Source organism: Lampetra fluviatilis, chromosome 31 (genome assembly GCF_964198595.1).
Source record: "Lampetra fluviatilis chromosome 31, kcLamFluv1.1, whole genome shotgun sequence".
Lineage (NCBI taxonomy): Eukaryota > Metazoa > Chordata > Hyperoartia > Petromyzontiformes > Petromyzontidae > Lampetra > Lampetra fluviatilis.
The window spans coordinates 8,123,288-8,150,377 of NC_136305.1; the positions used below are offsets into that span (position 1 = coordinate 8,123,288).

General features: G+C 53.3%; 1 protein-coding gene across 1 annotated transcript in view; it reads right to left on the reverse strand.

Annotated features, from left to right (window-relative positions):
* Window positions 1–3,134: 3,134 nt before the first annotated feature.
* The window catches only part of LOC144943503 (vasoactive intestinal polypeptide receptor-like), a 34,511-nt gene continuing 10,555 nt past the window's right edge, over window positions 3,135–27,090 (reverse strand). The window contains exons 2-14 of the mRNA XM_078871019.1: window positions 19,063–19,183; window positions 17,033–17,137; window positions 15,818–15,924; window positions 14,820–14,914; window positions 13,580–13,712; window positions 12,285–12,323; window positions 11,681–11,834; window positions 10,427–10,487; window positions 9,193–9,262; window positions 6,673–6,764; window positions 5,595–5,736; window positions 4,849–4,890; window positions 3,135–3,451 (exon numbers count right to left, since the gene is read on the reverse strand). Of these exons, the coding sequence (XP_078727145.1) occupies window positions 3,263–3,451; window positions 4,849–4,890; window positions 5,595–5,736; window positions 6,673–6,764; window positions 9,193–9,262; window positions 10,427–10,487; window positions 11,681–11,834; window positions 12,285–12,323; window positions 13,580–13,712; window positions 14,820–14,914; window positions 15,818–15,924; window positions 17,033–17,137; window positions 19,063–19,183 (1,350 nt within the window). The 3' untranslated portion in view covers window positions 3,135–3,262. The remainder of the gene's footprint in view (window positions 3,452–4,848; window positions 4,891–5,594; window positions 5,737–6,672; window positions 6,765–9,192; window positions 9,263–10,426; window positions 10,488–11,680; window positions 11,835–12,284; window positions 12,324–13,579; window positions 13,713–14,819; window positions 14,915–15,817; window positions 15,925–17,032; window positions 17,138–19,062; window positions 19,184–27,090) is intronic.

A 27,090-nucleotide genomic window follows, 5' to 3' on the forward strand; every position in this document is an offset into this window, starting at 1 on the left:
CACTTTCGTCGACGGCGGATATTTTGCACCGCTAATTCCGTTTGCGGAATACGCGCTGCCCATGAGCGACGACCCTTGCGGGCGCGAAACCATGGATGGGTACTCCCCCCCACCCACCGCTCGCCCCCCCCCCCCCACCGCCCGCCCCCCGTACGTGAGACGAGCCGGCGTTGGTGGAGTCTCGTCGAGAGAGCCACGTGAAACAACGGGCGCTCTGCTGGATACATTTCCACGGCTATGACCTACGGCCAAATGGTCCTCAATGCGCCCAACCTTGTCGGATATCGATGACTCTGCGGTATTTGCGCCACGTGTGTGCCAGGGTTAGCCACGTGTTGTAGGCGAGTGGCAGCGAGAAGGTAGATTGCCATGCTGAGTGGAACCCCCTCAACTGCAATAAGAGTTTTTTGATTTTGTTTGCAGTTACTCCTTCCGTATGCCAAAATTACGCATCAATGGAATTCGCCCGAAACATTCCAATGCAGAACCCTCCAGAAAAATAAGAAAAAGCCTTCGAACTCAGTGAGGCTTATCTGGGTAAATTATTCCTATTATGTTAGAAGCCGGATACAAGCTCACCCTATATAAGTACAGTCCTCATATGAGTCGTCACGTTACGCCGATGGGAGGGTGAGGGGTTGCGGGGGAGGCAAGCGCGCTTAGCCTCGATCCAGCTCGCGTGCTCACATTCAGCTTCCGTGTTTTCAATCGCGACAATCTTTTGATGAAAATCCTCCGAAGGATGGCCATCCCCCCCCCCCCCCTTATCACGGGGCGCGTCTTGGCCACTGTGGCCACCTTCTCGCTGGGCGTACGACGGCCTCGACCACGCGACCACAAAGAGCCGCAAGCTCGAGTGGTTCGCTCAGACCAAACGGCAATCCTCCCGTGGAAATGGAAAAGTTGACACTTTTGCTGCCGGGAGACGTTGAGCAGCAATAATAATCATCATCATCATAATACAAGTAACGACGCGTCGCGCGCACAAACTTTGGCCGGCGCCTGGTTTTCCTGACCGGTGTTCTGAGGCCTCCACACCCTAAGGATCGAGCAAAACGTTTTCCGCGGGGAAGTTTCTGTCGGCGCTCTGCGGGAAAACCGGCGCCATAAAAGCCGGAGGTCGCTACAGCGACAGAGCTTGCGGACGGCTATACATCGACACGGGTCCCTACGAAACCACGGACACTACGCGGGGTGGCGCCACGGGACGGCTACACGCGGCAGTCACTGATCATCGCGCCATGCTGCTCCGGGGCTGCGGTTACTGTCTATGGAACAAGCCAAGAACACACACACCACACGACACGCACACCAGCGTTCTACATCTACGGCATGCCCCCCCCCCGCCCCACCCCGAGGGGGCACTTCCAACGAGAAAAAAAAAGCACAAAGGATAATAAGAATTTTTTTTTCTTGTAAAAAATTGCTGCGAGCGCAAGATTTGCTTTAAATATATATAATGTGTAACGCTTTCCAACTAAGCACGAAAGGGTCTGTGCGTTAGTTCTGTACGTTAGTAGCGGGGGGGGGGGGCGGGGGCGCGCGATAGCACTCGTAAAGGCGATCGGATATGAACGAAATTCGAGTAAAACCCTGTGACACTATTCGGCTTGAACCCTATCGCGAAAGCGGCCAAGTTCATCAAAGGGTGATTGCCCAACACTTGGGGACTATAACCGAGGGGATAGAGGACGATAGAAATATGCAAAAGTTACCCGTGGGCTTCTGCGCTGCTGGTTAAACACTCCGAAGGACGCACGCGTTCTCGGAGAGCGTTACACGACCTGTGCGCATGCAGAATTTTGTCCGAACTTTCTCTTTCGCGGAATGCGTGGTCTGGTGCAGTGCGCTGCTTGCTGGGTGCTTCGTGTGCGGCGAAATGGGAGGGGCAGGGTGCGTGGTGGCCAATCTCACGGCTCTCGCTTCCCCTCGCTGTGCGTGTGCGCCCCGGACATTGGGTTCCCTTGGCTCGGGAGCTCAAAACGAAACTCCCTGCGATATCAGCTAAAAGCTACGGCGAAACGGACAGACAACCCGGTTGAAACACGGTGACAGCCACGTGCCAACGTTGGCCCAACGTTTACCGGGAACTCCCACGGAACATGGAACGTTGGGCCAACGTTGAGTCAACGTTGGCCCAACGGTTCCGACCACATTTACTGGGCAGGTGGCTCAACAGGGCTGCGGGCAGCTCGCTTGTTCCAAGTGCAAAGTGCCATGAGCGTCGTGTTTGGCACTGTGGCCTGCGGAGAGCCGCCTGTGAAGCAGCTGGAGCGCCTCCCAGCGTGGCTGCAGAGACGCGCCTGCGGAGTCCTAGGTCTGGAGGGAACGAGTGGGAGCGGTGAGGTTGTGGCCGGCGGTGGACAAGGCCAAGGGGAGATTATGGGTGTGGCGTAGGTCCATTGTGACTCCCTATTCAGCCGTATAAAATTGATTCGACCGCTTGGATTCGACTCGGCGTTTGTGGATATTAATCGGTGAGTAGGAAAGGGAAAAAGCTTAGCGGGAGGGCATTGGGAAATGGATGGCTGTACAAGGGAGTGGAGCAAGGGGTGCTCTTGCGTGGAGCAATGTGAAGTGTGCAGGGTGTGGAGATGGGTGTGATGTGTGTGTGTGGGGCTGTGAACTTCAGAGGGAAGTATGATATGGAAGGATATGTAAAGTGGAGGGGCATGTAGAGTCACGTGTGGAGTTGAGGGACATGCGGTGGAGGGGCTTGTGAACGCAGAGGGGCATCTGGAGTGGAAGAACATGCCGACGAGTCATGGCACGTGCGCAGCGAAGGGAGTGGGGGGGGGGGGGCGCGTGATCGCACAGGGCCATGCAAAGTGGAGAGTGAGGTGGCGTGCGGGAGGCAAGGGAAGTGTGCAGCAGAGGGGACCGCGTGGTTTACGGGATGGGGGGAGGTACGCGGAGCGCAGGGACATGTCGAGTCGAGGGACATGCGGAGGTCAGGGACTCAGAGGGGCGGGGGGGGGGGTGGGGAGCGCGTGGAGGTTACACCGCGTGGGGAGCGGAGGAACGAGGGCGCGGGGAGGCACATGCCAAGCAGAGGGGGGGGGGGGGGTGCGAGGCGGAGGGACGCGTCCAGTGGATCGAAGTATGGAGGGTGAGGAGGGCGGGGGGGGGGGCCATGCTGGGTGGAGGGTGGGTGGGGGGGGGGGCGGGTAGCACGTGTGCGATCGCAGGGGGACGTGTGTGATGGCGTGGGGCACGTGCTGCGTGACCACCCCGCCCCCACCCCCCCCCCCCCAGTCGGGGTCTAGATGAGCGAGGAGTCCACCTGCAGGCTGGAGGAGCGCGTCTTGGGGCTGCACTTGGTGAGCAGCGAGAGCTGCGTGGCTCCGTTGTTGCCGTTGCTCACGGTGGAGTTGTGCTGCTGCCGCAGGTCGACCGACAGGTAGCGGTCCACGCACCAGCGTCGCCACTTGCGCTTCAGCTCGGCCTGCACCTGGGGGTTACCGGACGATGACGGGGGTGGGGGGGAGGGTGGGGGGGCCGTTTGTACCCCACCGTGCCATTCGGTGCGGATCGCCGAAGGAGGGGTGGGTGCCCGCGGCCTGGTTCGGTGACCGCTCGCCACCGGCGTTAGCCGCTAATGCGAATCTACCCCCGGCTGGCTCCGCGCGGCGATGCAAGCCGGGGAAAAGGTTACGAGTCAAAAATCCTGGTTGGAGGTTGGCTCGTCCTATTACAATGGTAATACTAATATAATAATAGTACTAATAATAGTAATGCTAATATAGTAATAGTACTAATAATAGTAATACTAATATAATAATAGTACTAATAATAATATAATAACAATGTCAACTCGTAACGTGCCGCCACCGTGCGTGGGGGAACCAGAGATGAGCGAGAAGGCAGCAGCCACGTGGTAATGCTAACAATTGCCCGAGCTCTGCGGTCCTCTATATATATGAAGGGGTTATTGTCCAACGAATGTGTTTTGGTGTTGGAGGAAACGTGGAGAAAACCCACGCGTGCGAGGGAGAAACGCTCTATCCCCGTACAGATGGGATGAAGTCCCACACAGGGTATGGCACTTCGACGCCCAATATTTGTGCAGTGATCCAACAACCTTCGCTGACTCCACCCTGCGGCTAAGGTCGATTAAAATGAGCATCGGGATGTTGAGCGACGCCTCAATGCCCTTTTTGAAATGTGGTATACCACTGGCACTTCTCAGAACGGTTCCTATTCCTATGCTAAGTTGCATAGATGGGAGGCAGCAGTCGCCGTGAGCTATGGAACTAAAAAGTTTCACAATTAATAATAATTTTGCACATTTGGTATTCGCGCCATTGCAGTAGCGGCGAGGCTATCACGAAGGAAGACGCTGCTGCTGCTGCTGCTGTTTCACAGGCAGAGTCTGCAGGAGGTATAGCACAGCAGGGGGCGATGTTGCTGTCTGTGTGTAATCACAATTTTGGGAAATTTGGACCTTCACGCCGGCGCGCGATGGCCCACCCGTTTCAGAAACGGCATTAGGCGATCTTTCCCACACCTCCGATCGGCACGCTTGGCTACGTACGGTGTAAAAGTAGTTCAACGTACACGCATACATCTTTCGCGTTCACTGTGAAGCAGACGGTGCGCGGTATACTGCGGTTCATGCATGCCGCAGTATTAACCAGGGCGGCCGCCAGATGCGAACCGCGTCACTGTGCCCCCAACCGACACGACCGCATTTCCATTTGTTGGACCGCTGGGCATGCGTGCACGCGAACATGTGGACGCGTGCTTGCGTGTGTGGACGCATGCGTGTGGACGCGTGTGTGTGTGGACGCATGCGTGCATGCGTGGACGCGTGTTTGCGTGTGTGGACGCGTGCGTGTGCGCGCGTACCTCTCCATTGAGGAAGCAGTAGAGGATCGCCACGGCGAAGCCCTGCGGACACAACGCGGAGAGAGGGGAGACGGCGGCTTTGGGCACAGTCGCCACGGCCGCCTGTGCCGTCAGCACATCACGGTCACCACGCACGGCCGGCACACGGCTTTGGTGACCCCGAGGTCACCCTCGTACGTGACACTCATCCTGATCTCGGGAGGTTCTCAGCTGGGGTTGAACAAAATAAACGCGACACTTGAAAGTCGACACAGGGGCACTTGGCTGAACACCGCACAGGGACTGGCTGCCTCCGTGTACTCTCACGGGACCCGGCTACAAGTTACATTTACACGACGCGCAGTTTCCGTAGATCCAGGGGAGTGGGAGACCACGCACGAGCGGGAAGCAAGGCAGTCGGAACCGGTGCCGTAAATATTTCGAGCTCTGCGGCCCTAAGTCGGGACGTCTGGCCAACTCCATTAATTGTGGGGGATGAAATCGTGTGCCGTGCCGGCCTTCATAGGTGCTCGCTAACAGCACTTGCTCTAACAGTCTGTTAAGGCTACACGGGGGATCTTTGTTTTTGAGTGCGTGGGTGAGTGACTTTGCGGGCGAGTGAGCAGGTGAGCATGTTAACGAGTGAGCGGGCTGGGGAGTGGGTGAGTGTTTGGATGAGTGCGTGGGTGAGTGTCCAGGCGAGCGAGCGAGCGTGCGGGCGAGCGTGTGAGTGTGTGGCTGAGTGCAGGGGGTGAGCGTGGACATGCCTGGAAGGAGCCAAAGGACAGCTCAAAGTAGAGTCTCATCTCGATGGGGAAGTCGCGCAGCATGTTGTCGGGCGTGAAGGCGAACACGATGTAGTGCACGCCGAACAGCGGGATCAGCAGCAGCGTGGACTTCACCAGACGCCTGCACACGCACGGGACAGGGACAAAGATCCCCCGGACAGCCTTCAACGGACCGTTGGGGCAAGCGCTGTTGGCGAGTGGCGCCGATGACGAGCGGGTGGCGTGGCTAACACCACGGCTGGCTGCCTTTGTCTCCCCTGGTGTGCGATGTTTACACGCCGCAACAAGGCTCTTTTAATGCTGGGTCGACATCGGGGAGATACAACAACAGCAGCCGCCATTCACCACTCAGCGGCGTTCGTGCCACGCCAGGTGCACTTTGTGCCAGGCTAGATGCACCGGCAGTAGAAAAACAAAAAGACAAAGATCCCCCGTATAGCCTGAACAGACTGTTGAGGCAAGTGCTGTTAGCGAGCACCTATGAAGGGGGTGGGTGGCCAACACCACGCCCGGCCGCCTTTGTCTCCCCAGTGGTGATGTTTACACACCGCACCAGTTACTAATTTGAGGCTGAATCGACCTAAGGGAGGCCCATGACCGGTTCAGATCATCGTCACTGGTGGTGATCGTCACCGGGAATCGATCTTGGGTTGGCCAGGTTCGTAGCGCACGTGCACCTTGTGCCAGGCTAGGTGCACCTACACTACAAAGACAAAGATAAAGATCCCCGTATAGCCTTGACAGACTGTAGGGGCAAGTGCTGTTAGCGAGCACCTATGAAGGCCAGAACGGTACACGAGGGGGTGGGTGGCCAGCACCACGCCCGACCGCCTTTGTCTCCCCAGTGGCGATGTTTACACACCGCACCGGGTACTCATTTGAGGCTGAGTCGACCTAGGGGAGGCCTGGGACCGGTTCAGATAATCGTCACTGGTATTGGCCGTGAGCGGGAATCGAACCCGGGTCGCTGGGTTCATAGCGCAGCGCGCTAACCGCTGTACCACCTACACTACACACACACAGACACATGCGCACGTGCCCAGGGTGGTCGTCTCACTTGTAGTGGCTCGAGTCGGTCCCTCCAACGTCTGGGGACTTGAGCTTCTTGATGAGGATGCGGATGATGCTGATGAAGAGGATGAAGTTGACCTGCAATGACACCGCCTCGTTATGCGCCGCTGCGGATCAGCGTGGGTGATGGCATCCACCGTTAGGCCTCTGGCCTGCGTCTCAGCCGTTTGAGTCCATCCACCACGTTGACTTGCCAGACCAACATGACCCAGCGGCGTTTGCCTCGGCATGCAAACTCGGGGCCGGCTACGACCTTCCCCGGGTCTCGTCAGCCGAGGCAGGCTTAGTTGGGCAAATGCTGCTGGGTTCCCGCGTGGCCTTGGCAAGAGCACTCCGTCCAAACGATGGGGGCCGAACGTGACCCCGTTGTTTAGACGGAGCGCTGTTTCCAAGGCCCAGGCGCACGGCGAGCCATGTGCTCGCGATGCACCCAGCCTGGCACGGATAAGCATGGCCTGACACAATGAACATCATCACGTCTCGGTAATACGCACCTACGGATGTCGAGGTTACAATTGAGGGTTGGTGTCAATGCGGAGCCAGGATTTTCAGGTAGGGGAGGCAACCTCTCCAGCAATGAACAATTATAGAGGAGTTGTTAGTAAGTCAGGACTTGTCCCTTGCTCTTTATTCGACGCGTGTGCGGCGATGGCGCAGCCATCGATCGAGGGTCGAATTCGAACCGCGTTGTGTGATCGGCATCGCGCTCGCTGAAGGTGAATGCCTCAAGGGAAGTCGTGTACTGTATACGCAACTGCGCACAATTCTGTGAGTCACTTATAACTGCTTTGCCGTTACTTATTGCCAATTATGGACTCAGACTATTGTCATATCATCTCACAGAGTCCCTGGCACGTAATAATATGCTTCACGGTGGCAGTGGGGGTCGCAAAATGCCGATTTGTTACTAATAAACCCCAATGATCCGATCTAAATTAGGGATTTCGATCGAATCATTGGGGGGGCAAGTGCCACCCCCCCACTGACTCCGCCAGTGGTTGGTGTTGGGGAGTAGTTTTGTAGTTCCACGAGTCCGGTGATTCGGGTTCAGACTCTGGGTCTCCAGGTGGCCGGGTGACTCTCAGGGCTTCAGTGCACTGAGCCGGCAACGCCGAGGGCCTGGGTTCACGTCCGGGATCCAGCCGCTCGTGACTACACCACCAGGTCCCTCTCGTGTGTGCAGTGCAGTGCGTGTGTGAACGGAGCATGTGAATAGTGTGTGTGTGTGTGTGCAGTGCAGTGCGTGTGTGAACGGAGCATGTGAATAGTGTGTGTGTGTGTGCAGTGCAGTGCGTGTGTGAACGGAGCATGTGAATAGTGTGTGTGTGTGTGCAGTGCAGTGCGTGTGTGAACGGAGCATGTGACTAGTGTGTGTGTGTGTGTGCAGTGCAGTGCGTGTGTGAACGGAGCATGTGAATAGTGTGTGTGTGTGTGCAGTGCAGTGCGTGTGTGAACGGAGCATGTGAATAGTGTGTGTGTGTGTGCAGTGCAGTGCGTGTGTGAACGGAGCATGTGACTAGTGTGTGTGTGTGTGTGCAGTGCAGTGCGTGTGTGAACGGAGCATGTGAATAGTGTGTGTGTGTGTGCAGTGCAGTGCGTGTGTGAACGGAGCATGTGAATAGTGTGTGTGTGTGTGCAGTGCAGTGCGTGTGTGAATGGAGTGTGTATGTGTGCAGTGCGTGTGTGAATGGAGTGTGTGTGTGTGAATGGGAGTGTGTGCACGTGTGAATGGAGTGTGTGTGACTGCAGTATGTGTGTGTGTGTGAATGGAGTGTGTGTGTGTGTGAATGGAGTATGTGTGTGTGTGAATGGAGTTTGTGTGTGTGAATGGAGTATGTGTGTGTGTGTGAATGGGAGTGTGTGCACGTGTGAATGGAGTATGTGTGTGTGTGTGTGAATGGGAGTGTGTGCACGTGTGAATGGAGTATGTGTGTGTGTGTGTATGAATGGGAGTGTGTGCACGTGTGAATGGAGTATGTGTGTGTGTGAATGGGAGTGTGTGCACGTGTGAATGGAGTATGTGTGTGTGTGAATGGGAGTGTGTGCACGTGTGAATGGAGTATGTGTGTGTGTGTGTGGATGGAGTCTGCGCGTGTAAATGGAGTGTGTGTGAATGGTGTGTGTGTGAATGGTGTGTGTGTGAATGGAGTGTGCGCGTGTGAGTGGAGTGTGTGTGAATGGAGTATGTGTGTGTGTGTGAATGGAGTGTGTGTGTGTGAATGGAGTGTGTGTGAATGGAGTATGTGTGTGTGTCAATGGAGTGTGTGTGTGAATGGAGTGTGTGTGAATGGAGTGTGTGTGTGAATGGAGTGTGTGTGTGTGAATGGAGTGTGTGTGTGTGAATGGAGTGTGTGTGAATGGTGTGTGTGTGAATGGAGTGTGTGTGAATGGAGTGTGTGTGAATGGAGTGTGTGTGTGTGAATGGAGTGTGTGTGAATGGTGTGTGTGTGAATGGAGTGTGTGTGAATGGATTGTGCGCGCGTGTGCACACATGCGCGCGTCTCACGAGGATGCAGAAGAGGATGGGGCCCTTGATAATCCACCAGATCTCGTGGTTGTCATTCGTGTCCCAGCAGCTGTACACAGCACACCAGAGAGACCAGGTGTCACTTGCTGCTGACGCCGCTACAGGTACCGCTGTTTGCTCCTGGGCGACAACGGTTGCCAGCTGTCCTGGTTTTCCCAGAACGTCCTCGTTTTGAAGTAACTGCTGTCCTGGGAAAACCGCGAGGCTTCAAAAGTCCTGGTTTTGTCATCATCACCATCATTATCATCGTCATCTTCTGAAAGGCCTCCCGCAAGCCACCGCTGTCTCGCGACCCTTCGACGCAACAATCCACCCCGGTGCATCCGCACACGAACCAATCTCACCGCTACGTCTCTTCAACGGACGCCCTCTCGGACTCCTCGGCTGCCACTCCGTTACTATTCTTGACCGCGTCCCGCCCAGGCCCACTCGCTTGCGCTAATCGCTTGAGCGTATATATCTTGAGTGTTGGGACTTCTCTCGCGCCGTATGCATCCACCTGTGCTAATCGGAGACAATACATTGGATGATGTCATTAAGCCGCACCTGCGTTCTCTAACGCACGTGTAATTGTTTTGTCAGTTGTATAATAACGGCATGAGGAGCCCAGCCAGCCAGGGCGCCACGATGACGAGATGTTAACTACCTCGCCTGGTATGCAGGAGGCCGTGGGTTCGATCCCGACCAGGACAATGCCTGCTGTATATTCGAAGTTTGCGTGTCTCTCTCCCCGCGGTCCTGTGGATTTTTCTCTGGAACCTCCGGTTCCCCCCCCCCCCCCCCACATTTAGAAACACTCGTTTCGAGTATGTGGATGATAAGCCATTTCCTTGGACTATAATTTGTGGCCAGGTCGCTCCTGAAAAACAGCTACATAGCTCAGTGGGATTTACCCGTTTAAAATAATAATAATTTAAAGCTTTCGTGACTGCAGGGATTCAAATTCTTGGTTCTTTCGGTAAAGTCAAGTAGAAGGGAAATAATCAAATAATGTATATATATTTTTTTCCCTTCTACGTGACTTTACCGAAAGAATCAAGAATATAAAATAATAATAGTTAATAGTCAAAATAATGTTCATACAGCAGAGGTGGTGACTACAGTATCAGCGTCTTGGGAATCACGGCTGCCTTTGGGGGGGGGGGTCGAGGGGGGGGGTCGAGGGGAGGGGCTGTGGAGTGGCGGGAGTTGGAGGTGAAGGCAGCGCGCTCACCCGGTGTTCTCGTAGATCCAGCGCGACAGGGCCCAGGGCACGATGAAGATCGCGGGGGCTCCTGCAAGACACCCACTCGGCTCGCTGACGACATCACACGCCGCGGTTCAGTGGCAGATCCATGTGGTGCGGGGGGGGGGGTGGGGGGGCGATGTGGGGGTGATATCCACCCCCCACCCCCCACTTGCGTCCGCGAAACTTTGATACGTCATTGATGTGTATCAGAGAAATTATATTGAAAGTCTCTTTAGTAAGCTGGAGTCATGTTTAAAAAGCTTGACATTTCAAGACCGCCCCCCCTTGGGAAGTTTCCAGATCGGCCTCTGCCCAGATACTACACTCACTGCGCGATGCTGGAATTGAATTTCAACCAAAAGTGGAATTGTTGAATTGGCAGGTCACAAGGCAGTCCCTTGTAGCGTTGTGGAGAGGGGGGCTGGAAGAAGCTGAGCCCCCCCCCAATCCGAAGGCTCAGCTCATCATGCTCAATCGAGTAAACAAAAAAACACGTGGGCAATGGGATGAGGACGATGTAGCGGTGGGCGCCGCAGCTCCTCCTGGTACGCGTGGCGAGGGGCGAGAGCGCGAGCAGGACCCACGACAGACGGAATGACGCGTGGCTGGAACAAGAGAGACTGGGACAAGAGCCGCCGCCGCCGCAAAAAAAAAGATAACTAGCAAGCGCAAGGCTCGATTGGAGATGTCAATACGCCCAATCAGAGAAGATCCCCGACAGAGAGAGAGAGTAAGGTGGGAGATTCGGCAGTAGAGGTTTAGCGCTTGGGCCAATACAATTGGCGGTCGCAGTGGCAGCCAGAGCCAGCTGCCTCTGATGTCTGTTTTGGCGAGCCGCGCACGCACAGCCACCACGGCCAGGTCACTCTTGCCGACGAGACACCCGATCCTGGTCCCCCCGGAGTCATATTCTTAGGTTTTCGGTAAAGTCACGTAGGTAAAAATTTTTAATTAAAATTAATTAAAGTTAAATAAAATAAAAATCACGACGTTTCGGAGGCAACACAAGCTTCCGTCTTCAGGTGGAACCGTCATAGCACGCTTGCTGTATCAAGTAAATGAGAAATTCCAAGAGATCCGACCTTGTATATATACTGGTTGAGGGGGGAGGAGCCAGGGTAGGCCCCTGGATAGGAGTTTTAAATTATTATTATGATAAGTCCTCGCCCCGGTGACGCGGAATCGACCCGAAAGCGCGCGGGCCCGCTGCGGGGCTAACGCTGGCCACCGCTCGCTCACCCCAGCCGATGAGGATGTAGCAGCAGAAGTACTTCCTCTCGGAGAAGAAGGAGATGAGGAGCAGGGTGTGCAGGTAGAGACCCTCCACCAGCAGCCAGCTGTAGTTGGCCATGATGCAGTACTGGAAGAACACCATGGTGAGCTGGCAGCCCAGCTGCGCTCGCACGCACACAGGCGGGAGACAGAATCGTCGTACGTGTTACGGGGGAGGGGGCAGGGGGGCTGGGAGAGGGGGGGGTGGAGTTGCTCGTTCCTTAACCACGCTCACGGCCAACCACCCGTGACGATTATCTGAACCGGTCCTGGGCCTCCCCTAGGTCGACTCAACCTTAAATGAGTACCTGGTGCGGTGTGTGAACAAAAGTGGCGGGGTGTGATGCTGACCACGTGTGTCGTGCCGGCCTTCGTAGGTGCTCGCTAACAGCACTTTCCCCAACAGTCAGTAAAAGGCTATACTGGGTTTTTTTGTTGTCTTATAGTGGTACATGTTGGCATGTGTAGGTGTGTACAGGGATGATGATGATGAGTGGGAGGTGTGCGCGCGTATGCAGGTGTATTCGTGTGGGTTCTGCGTGGGGCTGTGGGTTCTATAACACGCAATCACCTTCATGTTCTCCATGTCATCGAAGTACTCATCTTCATCCTGGCCAGACACGTAAAATACGGTTACCAGCGCAACACAACTCATCACCAATATAACTGCTCCACCATCAACACAACACACGCCGTCACCAACACAACTCACGCATCGCTCACGTGACCAGGCACTGTGGTGATATAGCCATCCCTCGATTCCGACTTCCTGGACTGTTGTTCTGACTTTCAACTTTCTTGTCATAATGAAGTTTAACGTGGTCTCAATAGCGTATCCCTCTACTACTTCCTGTCTGCATCCTTAAAACCTTAACTATCCTCCCCCTTCCTCACCTCACCTCACCTCCCTTTCCATCCCTTCCCCTCCCCAACACTCAAACCCCATCCCCTGTTTCCCATCACCCAATAACTAACGTATCATTAATAATTCCTGTAAAGCGCTTCGACTAAAGCACTCTATAAAATCCCCGATAAGGTCATATATAATTGTTGCTGAGATGGACAGCACCGAGCAAACAGGAAACCTGGGAGACCCAAGACCACGTGGTGCAAGGCCGTGAAGAACGAGCTGGTTGCAGCGACCAAACTCTCTCGCGGCGAGTCTCAACACGTTGCCGAGGACAGGAAAGGAGACGTGGAGGGAGTCATTGCGGCCTTGCGTCCCACACGGGGATGAAGAGGATTAACTAAGTAAATGTAAATCCACTGCGAACCGGTGAGTGAGCTCGAGTAGCTGACAAATGCTCGCCGTGCTGCACGCGCGACAATTTCATTCGTTTCGCCGCGTCGGGTGGTGGAGGACTTCCAGTGACACAGATCTGGTCGGCGATCATCACAGCGGAGCCTGACACACACAAAAACCTCACGACGTTGGCGGTGAAAACCCAATTGTTAATAATTATAAATTACGGTAACTGTAAAAATTGTTAATAATCATCAATAATTATTAACAATTGTTCGTCACTTTTTGGCTGAAATCATCACGTAAGGTGCCATTCCAATCTCCAGCTGTACCCTCTGCCACCCGTCAGAGCCAATCAGATGAAGTTTCCACGTCGTGAGCAAATGCGCCAAATGATTTGTTTTTTTTCATCATGAAAAACCGGAGGGACTTTCAAAACGCGAGCACCTTTTTGGCGATTTTCGGACGAGGTTTCTGTCGTCGGAGATTACATCCGGCACCATCAGGCGTCGACAGCGGGCTTTGCTCTCGCGTGAATGAGCTTCGTGCTGGGGGTCCTTGTTGCTGTTTGTCACGAGTGTGCGTGTCTACGTGTGCGTGTCTATGCGTGCATGTGCGCATACCCCGGCGGTGGAGCAGCGGCTGCTCTCGTTCTCGGGGAAGAGCACGGCGTCCTTGATGAACACGGAGATGGCGCGGAGGATGAACGACATGAAGAGGTGCATGTGGATGTAGTTGCGCGTGCAGTGCAGCTTCCTGTAAAGACGGACACCACACGTCGTCACGATCACACACGCACACATATGCACGCACGCGCGCACACACACACAAACGTGTCATCTAGTGTCGCCACCTTTTCCGCTGTCGACCAAAAACTGGACAGATTCCCCAGCCCGCACTGGGTCTATAATTATCAGGAGCGTGCGGTACACTGCTGCAACGAATTTCCTCGTAGCAGCTACACCGGTACCAGATCTCGGTACACATCAATTCCTGCTGCCACCTGAACACATACGCCGATTCCCGGACTGCACCAGCTGACACCCGCACCACAGGTGGCAACCTTTGCGTTATCACACATCGCATCATCATCATCATCTTCTTCACACATTGAATGATCGCGAATTTTAATATAACACGTAAAAAAAAGTGTTCGATAAAACTGAACCATCACAACTCACTCAAGTGTTCGATAAAACTCGCTATCGGGTGTGCACAGTGCCGGATGATCCAAGTAGCTACATATGCTACAGGCCCCGCACTTTCAAGGGCCCCGCGCTAAATGCTTTCAGGCTATCAATTCCGGTTCAGTGATTCTGCACTTGCTCTATTACTATAGTACTATACCGCCTTCAATGTTTATGAACGACTGGGTGTTCCAGGTTAGCCATTTATCGTATTATCTGAAAATATAGCAAATAAAAAAATATAATAAATTTACTCTGCAGGTATTTTTTTTACATTTATGTGTTTTTTTAGGGCCCCTTTGTAACATAAGCTACAGGCCCCGCACTAGCTTCATCCGGGACTGGGTGTGCAGGCGCTGGCTACGGCACTCCTGGGGCCAGTGGGGCCGGCCCACATTGCACCCCCCCCCCCTATACGCGACCAGTCGCAGCCACCGAACAAACCGCGCGTCCCGTCGCCACGCGTCAACAACGATCACGGCAAACAGCGCCCGCCGTTGGCCATCAGTGACACCGTTCCGACAACCGCAGCGCTCGTGCCGGGCTAGGTGCGCTTCCGAGGCCGCGCGACGTGACCAAGCGCTCGGCCGGCAGGGCCCCCCCCCCGGGAGGTCACGGGACGGACCCACCCACGCGTGTCCGCGCGTCCGCGTGTTTCGTGCCGTCGGCTTCGCACCGGAAGAGGCAGAGGATGAGCATTGCGGCGGTGAGAGCGATGAGCGACGTGCTGTACCCGACCGTGTACGTGATCTTCACCGTCCTGTAGTACGACTGCACACGCACACAAAGGCACAGATTCCCCCGTGTAGCCTTGAACAGACTGTTGCGGTCAAAGTGCTGTTTCGCGAGCACTTATGAAGGCCGCCACGGCACACAAGTCAGTGGGTGGCCAGCACCATACCAGGCAGCATTTGTCTCCCCAATGCTGACGTTTATACACTGTACCAGGTACTCATTTAAGGCTGAGTCGACATAGGAGAGGCCCAGGACCAGTTAAAATATTTGCCACTGTTGATTGGTCATGTGGGAATTGACTTTTGGTCACCGGGTTTGTAGCGCAGCGAGCAAACCACTGTGCCGCCGCTCCCCCAAACACACTCTCCGATGTGCTGTCGGATTGTGCCACGTGCTGTTCGGTACGGTGCCCGACGTTTCGCCTCCACATGCTGGTAGCTTGCTCAGGGACTGAATCGTTCCTAAATTCTGTCGTTTCGTTGAAGAAGCTCCCAGCAGCACGTGGGGCGGAAAGTCCGGATGTCATTCACATTTCTGGGATGCACGACAGCCGAATAAAGTTGAGATGTGAATTTGAAGCAAGGCCGCTCGAAATCTTATCATGACAGAGCATTAACAACGGTAGAACGTATGAGTGTAAGGGTGGAGATGAGGTGAGTGAAATGGATGAGTGTAAGCAATGGGGGGTGGGGGGCGAATCTGCGATGCGTCAATTCGGTGAAAGCGAAATCGATGACAGTAAATGATGATGAACGGATTGAACGAAAGGGGTTAATGAGTGAGCCCCATATGATGAGAATACGAAGCGGGGGGACGGTAACGGTGGTGGTGATCAAATCGACGCCCGGACGTCGTGCCCACGGGCCAGTTTTCGGATGCCGACTGTCCGGCGGGGGAAGACGGGGTTGGGGCGTGGTGGTCGGTAGACGGCTCCCTCACCCTCTCGTCCGTCTCATTCTCGTTGACGTCGTCCAAGCCGCAGGCCTCGCCGTATATGGGGTAGGGGTCGGTCCAGCCGATGAGCGTGCAGTTCCGGTACACCACGCCTGGATGAGCACACGCGTGAAAACACGTAGCCTTGAACAGACCGCCAGGGCCAAGTGCTGTTAAGCGAGGCACGAGGAACCAAAGACAAGCAGGAAAGCAGCCACGCGGTGAGCCGGCACCAGCAGATTGTGCAAGCTCTGCGGTTCTCTATGTATTAGGGGCCGTCCATAAATGACGTCACGCGATTTTGGACGATTTTGACCGCCCCTTTCCTCCTCGTCACACGGCGTCACAAAAATTCAGACCCCCCCCCCCTCAAATATAACGTCACAAAGCTCTGCCCCCCCCCAAAAAATAAACCATGCTTCAAATCGCTTTAAATTAGTGCCATTGTAGTGCGTATTTAATGTGGCGCTGCACTCTGTTGTAGGAGAAAACATTTATTAAAAAGTCTATTTAATTAAGTAGAACGTGTTGTCTATATTTATTTAAAGTTGCACATTTTGATGTGACGTCACATTTCTCAACCCCCCCCCCCCCCTCGTCACACATCGTCACAAATGTCTGACCCCCCCCCCCAGGTGCGTGACGTCATTTATGGACGGCCCCTTAAGGTGACATCGGCCAATTACTGAGGTGTTTACATGTGTGAAGAAACCCCACGCATGCGAGGAAGCAACACTCTATCCCATACAGATGAAACAGGTGGAGTCCACATTTTAAAGTGCTGCCTTCTCCTGGAAAGCCGAGGTACGGCTCCTCATCGACGCCCAACGGGAAGGGAGTTTCACAACATTTGTGCTGTGATCCACGCTACCCCCCCCCCCGCCTCCAGCGCTGGATTACAGGCGACACGCAGCATAGCCACCGTCAACCTGGAGGTATTTCATGCTGCAGCCTTTGGGGTCTCAGATATTGGAGGGTCGCCACCTTTTCCAACTGGAGAGCAAAACCCGGACACGTTTCTCGGCCACCGCTCGGCCTGTCATCTCCTGTAACGAAGCTCTGCACAGCAACGCCGGCCGGCACCAAGTCACCGGCACGAGTCCATTCCTGCTGCCACCCGAACAACCGATGCCCATCGCGAAACAGTCGTCGATGGCTAAATAGCCGGTGTTGATGGCGCGCGTGTTCAGGCGCGCCGCTGCCGCGACCGCGAGCGCGCACCTCGTTTCTTGAAGAGAGCGATGAAGTCCGGGCAGGGCACGGAGCGCACGTCTCCGTGGGCAGCCGCCGGCCAGCACGACAGATTGTCCCACATGCCGGGGCAGCCTGGCACGAGGCGCGCGCACACACACACACACGCATGCACACACGCGCACACACGCACGCACACACGCGCGCACACACACGCACGAACACACGCATGCACACACGCGCACACACGCACGCACACACGCGCGCGCATGCGCACACACGCACACACGCATGCACACACGCACACACGCGCACACGCACACACGCGCACACGCACACACGCACACACACACGCACACACGCACACACGCACACACACGCACGCACACACGCATGCACACACGCGCACACGCACACACGCACACATGCACACACACACGCGCACACGAACACACGCACACACACACACGCACACACACACACACGCACACACACACGCGCGCACACACACACGCACGCACACACACGCACACGCACGCACACACGCGCACACACGCACACACGCACACACGCGCACACACGCGCACACACGCACACACGCACACACGCGGGCAAATGCACGGACATAGCAACTTTTACTTTTCGTTTCGCGTGACGCGTTTGCGATCCGATTGTGCCGACGGCATCGTGCGACGGAGAAATCCCCATTCGGAACTCACCCCAGACCTGCAACTCGCTCGTAAACAGCCGGGTCAGAACATTACCCCCGACCCGCCACGTGCTAGAGAATGGCTTCTGGAGGCCGAAACCTGAGAACTGCAGGAGTACGGACTTCCTCGGAGGGTCTTTCAATCCGGCGCAGGGTACAAGCGCAGCGCTGCCGTGTCGTCTTGCTCACTCCACTCACTGGCAGAAGGGCCTCCAGTAGCGGCAGCTACGGAGGGGGTGTTGACGCCAACTCCTCCGGCAATGGATGAGTCCGGCTTCGGAGAGAGAGTTTTAGGTTGTTTATCGGGGGCGGGGGGTTCCCACCTTGGGGCGGCGGGATTTTTGGACTGCTGGTGGCGAGATGTCAACTCCCTTGCCTGGCATGCAGGAGGTCGTGGGTTCAAACCCTGACGCCTGCTGTATATTTGAAGTTTGCGTGTCTCTGTCCCCGTGGGCGCGTGGATTTTTCTTCGGGTCCTCTGGTTTCTCCCTCCACATTTAGAGTATTTGGCTGCTATAAATGTCCACACGACAAGCCACTTCGTTGAGCGATCACTTGTGGCCAGTTCGCTTCTGAAAAAAGAGCTGTATAGCTCAGTAGGCCTTATTTGGTAAAGTAAAAAATATTAATAGTTTTTTTTTCTTATATTAACGGGGCCCAAAGCAATCCTCCAGAACACGTAAGCCGATGATAATTTTCAATTGACGAATCAACTGAATGACTGTCCCAGTCGTGCCCCTCCATACATCTTTGTGCGCGCGTGGCTCAGAGCCAGACTGAGTTTGAGGAGGGGGGCTGCTATCGTTTTCACCCCCCCCCCCTGCCCCACCCCCACCCACTCCTTTATCACCGAGACCCGAAGTCAAGGACTCCGTCGTTACCGTCGCTGGCTCAGTGCTGAAGGCCCCTAAAGCCCACGTTGCGTGTACGTGGATCTGGGGTGGGGGGGGGGGCTTGAGTCTTATCCCCCCACTCCGCCACGTGGGTGTAGGGTGGAAGGAGGGGGTCACGGAGGAGCGGTGGTGCAGGGGTTAGCGCGCCGCGCCCCTAACCCGGCGAACCGAGTTTGATTCCCGCTCACGGCCAACACCACTGACGATAATAAATCTGAACCGGTCCCGGGCCTCCTCTAGGTCAACTAAGCCTCAAATGAATGCCTGGTGAGGCGTGTGAACATCGCCACCGGCGGGGAGATCGAAGGAGGTCGGGCGTGGCGCTGGCCACCCAACCCCCTCGTGTGCCGTTCGAGCCTTCGTCGGCGCTGCTCGCTCACAGCACTTGCCCCGATAGGCTACGCGGGGGGGGATCTTTGTCTTTGTGGCGGTGGGGGGGTGGGAGGTCACCACGGTACCGGGCAGGTAGAGGCCGCGAGCGACGGACGCGTTGATCTCGTGGCCCACGCGCTCCGCGCACTCGTTCTCCCGCTTCTTGAGCTCCACGAGGAATTCGCATTCGGGCAAGATCCCCGTCACCTGGCGCAGAGCAGCGACCGGACCACAGCATTTGTGCATCGTGCAGCAGTAGCAGCAGCAGTAGCAGCAGTAGCAGCAGCAGTAGTAGCAGTAGCAGCAGCAGCAACAGCAGCAGCAGTAACAGTAGCAGCAGTAACAGCAGTAGCAGCAACAACAACAAAAACCGCCGGCAGTTCCCGCAGAACTAACCGCATCGTGGGGCCCTCTCTTGTGCTCGAGGTCACCATCAAAATAAATCAAACTTGATTTGAAGCTTTCGTGACCGCAGGAATTACTCTCATTCATTCTTCTCATTCATTCTTACCTGATGACGGTTGCTTTTGTTGCAATCGAAACTTTGTATTCTATTATTACATTTATTTTCTTAAATAAATCAAATCGAGTAAACGTGTTACTACCGCCTGACGGGCAGCAGTGACGCAGAGATCGACAAACTGTGGACCGGCTTCGATTGCATTGGAACTCATCGGTACAGTTATAGTCACCAAGGCTCACTTGATAGAAAGTCTTGCTTCTGGGAACCGTATTATTTTGGTTTTCTAGTCTGCACTCTGATTCTGGGGGGGGGTCCCATTATTTACAGAGCTGATCGATGACACGACGAGAGAGATGCACATGCGTCATGTTAATATCGTCAACGAAATCTGGAGGAAATATCCATCGAAATCGTCGACTATTAGTGGGCGCCGGTAATTCCCGGTGTGACGCTCACTATTTTAACCCATTTCAATACACTGCTCATACAATGGTGTACGCGTGTACGTTGAAACTTCTTGTCATACGGCGGTGACGCGGGGACCAGCGGTCGTGCAGCCGCCGCTTATTGCAGATTGCCGGTTCTATTCTGGCGGCCGCCCCGGTTAATCCTGCTGGTGTAAAACCCACGGCAGTATTACGTGCCGTCTTCATTCACTCGCAGCGGAAGGAGGGGAGGAGTCATCGCGGCCACGATGCGCCGCGCCGCTACTCCCGGCGCAATCATCCGGGTTCATCCACTGCAGTGTAAACGCGCAGTTGTTGCTCTCCACCAACATCAGCCGTACGAAGAAGAGGAAGAAGAGGAGGAAGACGAGGAGGAGGAATAATCCCCTGACGTCATTCGCAAGAGCAGGGAGCCACTGTGTGCGGCGCCGGCGTCACGGGGTCCAAATTTGCCAAATTCTAAAGCTGCGCCGCGAGCTCCTCGTTTGGGCTTCTAGGGAGCAACCATCGCCGCCCTCCTGGCAGACGATCGCCCCCAAGGTCACTCTCGCATATGAGACTCATCCTGGTATCTTGAGTTCTCACCTGGTTTAAATGAGAACATCAACTGAATGTTACACGGTGGACTCGCGATTGTGCGCGCTAATTACGGGGAGGACGCCCGCGGATATATCTAAAATCGCGAATAATAATTAAAACAAACTTCCGTGGAACTCGATGCCAATAGCCACCGACATGGGTGTAGTTTACGTTGAAGTTAAGAGCATTGGAACTGCCGTCTGCCAATTTACGGATATAACATCCAGTTTTATGATCTAAAGTTAAAACAATACGCTTCCGTTTCTCTGGCATCGCACGGTTTCGTAAATTGAAACCTCACAACTTAAAATCATCGGATAAATCGCTCGAAACGAAGCACTTCGATTGTTACTCTTTCGTCAAGAACGAATGCCAACGATGCGACCGATCGATGCGCGTGCTCAGTGATGACAACGCGTTCCTTCTCCCGCGCACCAAGCAGATAGCAGAGCCACGCCAACCTACGTCAATCAAACTCCGCCCGCTGTTGTAGAGATATGCAACCGCCGATAACAGGTAAGCCGTTAGTTATTAATCGCGGGGACAACGTGCTCCCGATTACTGCCACGAGGCGTCGCAGCGGCCCGTGCGAGGCAACGCCTCCCCGAACATTCAACCGCGTTGCTGCCAGGGCCACGGGCCGGCCGGCAGGTGGCAGAGTACCTGCGGCCGGAGAGGCTGCTCTGCTATCGAATGGTGTGTGACATTCTCGAGTTGGCTTTTCTTTCCCTTGACGTGCGTTACTCTTCTCCGGGCACAGGCACCAAAGTGCCTCGTGCATCCATATACAGGTAGGGCCTTTAAGATGTCAATCCACCGGTGGATTGCAACACGCAACAATTATTGGCTAAAGTGGCCCCGAGCTGAAGCCGTCTGAAAACACCGCTGGTGGATCACGCGGAAGTCGCGAAACTCCTTTTCCGCAGTCGCCGACGAGGTGCCATCAACCCTGGGCTGGACCGGAGAATGCGGTACAGCAAGGTGTGGACTAATCTCCATCTGTTTCATGAGTACGCAATCGAGTGTTGCCGCCTCTGCGTGTGATCCGCTTTCCTCCCACATATATGGTGCCACGGTGGCGAAATGTTAACTACCTCGCCTTGTATACAGGAGGTCGCGGTGTTCGATCCCGACCTTGACGCCTATATATTTAGAGTGGCATATTCTACCCGTGGTCGCGTGGAATTGTCTCTGGGTCCTCCAGTTTTTTCCTCTCTATATTTAGAAACATGCATTTAGAGAATGTGGTTGTTATAAATGTCCACGTGATAAGCCATTTCGTTAAGCTCTTATTTGTGGCCAGGTCGCTTCTGAAAAAGAGCTATATAGCTCAGTGGGCGTCACTTGGTAAAAAAATTAATATATACAGTAAATCCACTCATTTATTGGCTGAAAATATTATATACAGAGGATCGTAGAGCTTGGGCAATCGCTGGTGCCGGCTTGCCCGCCTGGCTGTATTTCCACTTGTTTGTGGCAACTCATCGTACCTCAGTCGTCCTTCCTCTTCAAAAAGTGAGCGAATACTGCGTGGTACATTACAAGTGTATTTTCTTTTTCTAACAGAACTGAAGCAACCAAGGTAAATAACAACGCAGCGTTTGGTTATTGTGTTTCGCCAACTTTTTCCACGTACATCTTTTGTTCGGTCGGCACTCGATCTATTCTCACAACTGTGTGGCATCCCGTAATAAAGATCAACACAGCCACACAACCGGTACTGGACCTCGATACCAACCAATTTGTGCTGCCAGCCAAAAACAAGGCGCCGATTCCCGGACTGTCCGAGTCAAACCCAAGACGGCGACACTAGTTTGGCATCAGGAATGGGTGACGGTAAAAAGACTAAAGGGAAGGAGTTCAGAAATTCTAAATATGTATTTATACTGGAATTAACTCAGCCAATCACATGCCAGCTCTACCCTAACCCTAGCCACCTACCCAACCAGCCACGAGTATTAGTATTAGCCCTACCACGGCCCCCTAACTCTGCCATATAGTAAATCGGCGACGAGTGTGAGTTCTCTCACTACTCCTGAACAAATAGCCAAGCATCCACGAAGTACTAACCCTACACCAAGAGCCCTAATCAACGAACCAACCAGCCCGTAGTTGTGCCAGGCATCAGCAAACCAAGCAAATGATTAGGGTGCCCAAGCAGCTCAAGGGGCCCGGGAATTCATGCGTTTATCTGACTGTATCAAAACATCTCAGCTTAAATTCGAATCCAATAAAGCATTTTAACACTTCAGAAATCCAATTAATTTCAACTCATCTATATCTTGTCCGAATTTTCATTCCCTAATTTCACTACGTCTCCGTCTACGTTTCTATTATCTTGCTACATCTCTAGATCTTGTCCGTAGCTCTTCTGCCCTCTTGAAGGTGTGGCCTGCCAAGGTGATGTATCCTCTTTGGTTCTTTCGGTAAAGTCACGTAGGTGAAAATAAAATAAAATTAAAATAAAATAAATCACGACGTTTCGGGCGCAACACAACCACAGCGACAAAACATACTTTAGCGACTGTTTCGTTGCTGTGGTTGTCCCCACCTGAGGACGAACGTTTGTGTTGCGCCCGAAACGTCGTGATTTTTTTTATTTTTTATTGTATTTCTATTTTCAGCTACGTGACTTTACCGAAAGAACCGAAGAGTATGGATCCTTGCAGTCACAGAAACTTCAAATCTAGAAGGTGATGTATCCTCAGGTCCCACAATGGGCTCACGAGCACCAGTCCTCTCACTGACCCTACGCAACTAAGCAGCCGCGAGTATTACGCCTGCCCCTAACCCTGACGAGCCCACTAGCACATGTGCTGTGAAGGGTCATTGCCAGAAACGTCGCCTATCGTATACTTTTTTACGGCCACACAGTCTTATCGAGTCATTCTCGTGAACTATAATCCAAACAAAGTCTCAAGTTACAATGAGCCGCTTCGTCATTGCCCCTCTCGTGATGTCACTGCAACGGGAAGTCCCACACGCTCGAATCAATGTTACGTCCTCACTCGAAAACCGCGCTTGACCGTAACTTGAAAGCCTTTTTTTGTGTCATGAACGAAATATTCCAGGAAATCGTGTCTCTGAGCGCCCGCTAGCACACGGCAGTTACGAGACGAAGAGCTGCTCTTACCATACTGGACCGTGTCTCCTGCTCCTAATAATGAGCCTCGAGACTCCGTGACCCTTTCTTGGATAAATATTATAGTGGGGGTCGTGTTCAGTCCGCCGCTGGATAATGACCACACGCCGCGAACCATATCTCACTACCCCTGCAATGTAATTAGGTAAAAGGGCATTTAAGGACGTAGCCCTTTCAATTGAGGGTCACGCCACTCCGTCGGGGTCGTGTGGGTTACGTGACCAAGCTTCACCGCGCTGGTCAGTGTGGGTTTGGCCAAGAGGTTGGAAGCGGAGACCCTTGTGGAGGAGCAGAAGTGCGGTACAACATTGGAGTTTGCTACCCACCGCTTGACAGTTTTTTTTCGCAGCCGGCTCTGCAACCCAGGCGCTGTCCAGGCTCTGGGGTACTGAAGAGTTTCCCGAGATCTCGCGAGATCGGGGGCAGTCCGAGTGATTTGATCCTTAAGTAGTTGTAGTTAAATATAGTACTGTAGTAGTAGTAGGCAGGGCTTCATTTCTCACGAAATATCTTCCCGAACTCCGCCTGCATTTTAGTAACGCTGGTCATGGGCAAATGCTGCAAAGGGCATTGAAAGCAAACAAATATTGATTTGAAAAAAAAAGCGTCGGCCTGCCGTTGGCCACATCTCGAGGGAGTGCTGCGTTTTAACGGTGTGTTTTAACGAGAGCAGTCGAGGTCACCGTGATTTACGGTGCGTTTAAAATCACAGGTTTATTCGGGTTTTTTTTTATTGTCGATAACGGTGAATATTGGAGCGTGGTGTTCTTCGCTAACTTTCGCCAATAAGACATCATAGGTGAGGGCCGCCACACATTTGAAGCTATTTGAGGGGTTGACAGCAGCACGATGTTGTGGGGGTGTTTTCAAATTTGTGTATTTGTCGGGGGGACGCACGTCAGGGGCCATACTAAAGGCCACGCAGGGGTCGCCAGTTGCCCGCAGGGCCTTGCAATGAAGAACGCCTGATATAGCGGCATGCATCAACTGCACAATGTGCCGCCAGCTATTATTATTATTATTGGGTAAAACCCACCGCTTAGACCAGGCCCTGTTCTCCCACGCTGTGCCTGCTCGTGTGGTCGGCTTGTTTGACCATACTTCACCACGCCGGTTCAATTGCGAGTCGGTGAAGGCACGGCAGCGCAGTCGAGTTGAGTGACCATTGCACCGCGCGGTGCAAGATGACATCAACCGCCCCATTGGGGTACCCGACTAAGCCTTCTGAGTCGATGGGCAGTTTGGCCACTTTACCAATACCCCGTGGCCTTCTGATGGTTGCCACTGATAAATCACATTGGAACGCCGCACCAATTTCGGCGTTGATTAATCCTCGATGCTTAGAATTGCCGGAAAAGGATGGCCGCAAAAAGCCTGTGGGTGTTTTCCAGCCATCCGCCCACCAACTATGACGTCACGCACGCGCTCCGTGACCTTGGTATATGCGCCGCGTGGTGTACCGTAACCAAACCAGTACCAATGCGCGGATCGAGCTGCGGCCTTGTCCGGGTTATCGAACGGTCTTAAACAGTCGACGAAGTTTTCGCTTTCTGTCATGTGGACATTCGTCTCGAGATACGTACACTCGGCGCCTGGCGTAGAGACAGCGAATTAGCTCAGACTTTGTCGTGCGGCATATTCCCCAACACGGAAGATGCGTTCAGGCGGCGAGTGATGCTTAGATTAATTTAGTTTAATGATTTCGTCCACAATTGGGACCGATGTCCCGTGGCAAATAACAATGTACACATGATAGAAATGTATGGCTTGTAAAAAGCAGTAAACGTTATCACAGGTTACGCTTATTCTAAAGCACGTTTCCTTTTTTTTTTATTAATATATTGATGTTGGTTGAAATATCCTCCGTCACGGGGGAGCTCATTTTAAATCGTCAGCTGCACGATACAAACGGCAATATTTTCCTGTATCTCAATTCACCGTTTTTTAAATGCTTTTTTTTTATCATTGTCCAATCTATCGATGTTATCTGTCTTTTTAAATATACCGATTTAGTTCAGTCCAGGCCCTCTGTCTTTGGTGAAGATTTTATGCGTGCATTTTCAGTCTGTGTCTCTTACTCCTGCAAGACATCTCTTCCCACTTAAAAATACAAGTATGTTTTTAATTGTATTTTACCAGGTAAGTCCCACTGACCTATATAGCTCTTTTTCAGAAGCGACCTGGCCACAAATAATAGCTCAACGAAATGGCTTATCACGTGGACATTTATAGTAGCCAAGTACATCAATTCCTGCCTAGTTTTAAACACCAAATGTTGGGGTAAGGCAGCAAAACAAAAAACAATTCCAGATTACACCAAAAACAACACAGAGTTCCCTAATAGAAGTTGTTTTTGGGTGAGATCGCGTAAATATATAAATGTGTCTTTAAACCCGCCACCACCCGACACAGCCAACTAGTAAGGCTGAAGCTAGTTGCAATTACTGGCGAAACGTCGAACTCAGATTGTAAATGTCATGGCTTGGCTCTCCAACACACCGGTGGTGCTGTACTAATAAAATACTTCACTATACACTACACTACTATACACTACACTATTCACTACACTATACACTACACTATACACTACACTATACACTACACTACTATACACTTCACTATACACTAGTGCTGTACTAGTGACGAATTGGCCACGTTCTGTTGACGTGACAACCCTTACTAGTTGGCTGTGTCGGGTGGTGGCGGGTTTTAACGACACATTTATATATTTACGCGATCTAACCCCAAAAAAACCTCTATTATGGATGACACAGTCCCGTCTATACAATCACACATTAAAATCGAACTATCGATACATGGGTAAGGATCAAAGCTACGTAATAACATTTGCAAATGTGGTTATTATCCAGCGCTAATCTTCTGCTTCAGACTTATTTTTGGAACAAGATTTACGATCTTCAGGGAGCAAACAAGATGGTTCCAAAACGTCGGTGCAGCCGAGACGTGCAAAGGCGTTGCCTGTCACCTCTTCTCATCCTTGTTCTTGGGATAGTTAAAAGGCAATTATGTGGACGTCGTAGGCCCCTCCCAAGGACTGGAATGTGAGGACGACATGTTGTCAACGGCACGAGCACCTCCAGACCAAATCGGAGATTGACACCGGTGATGATGAGCATTTTGCATTTTGAGCAGAAACTGAACTCAAAATTTGTGATAGATTGCGGTGTGATGTCATAACAGGAATTGCATTGCAACATGTGATAATGACGATCATGTCAATCGCAGTTACGGTACAGATTGTTTGTCTCTGTGGCTTTTGAGACAAAAATTGGCAGTTGGAGGCAGTCGCCCTCCAGCAACAACGGAGGGCAGAGGAGCGACGCTCACAACAACGAGCGGAGCGCCGGGTGGCTAAAGCACAGCAAGTTGGCACAGTTGGGCGCACAGGTGGTGCATCGGCCACTCATCTCAGTCAGTCGACCCATGGCATCTGGGTCTGTCCCGTGACCTCCTGCCGACGGGC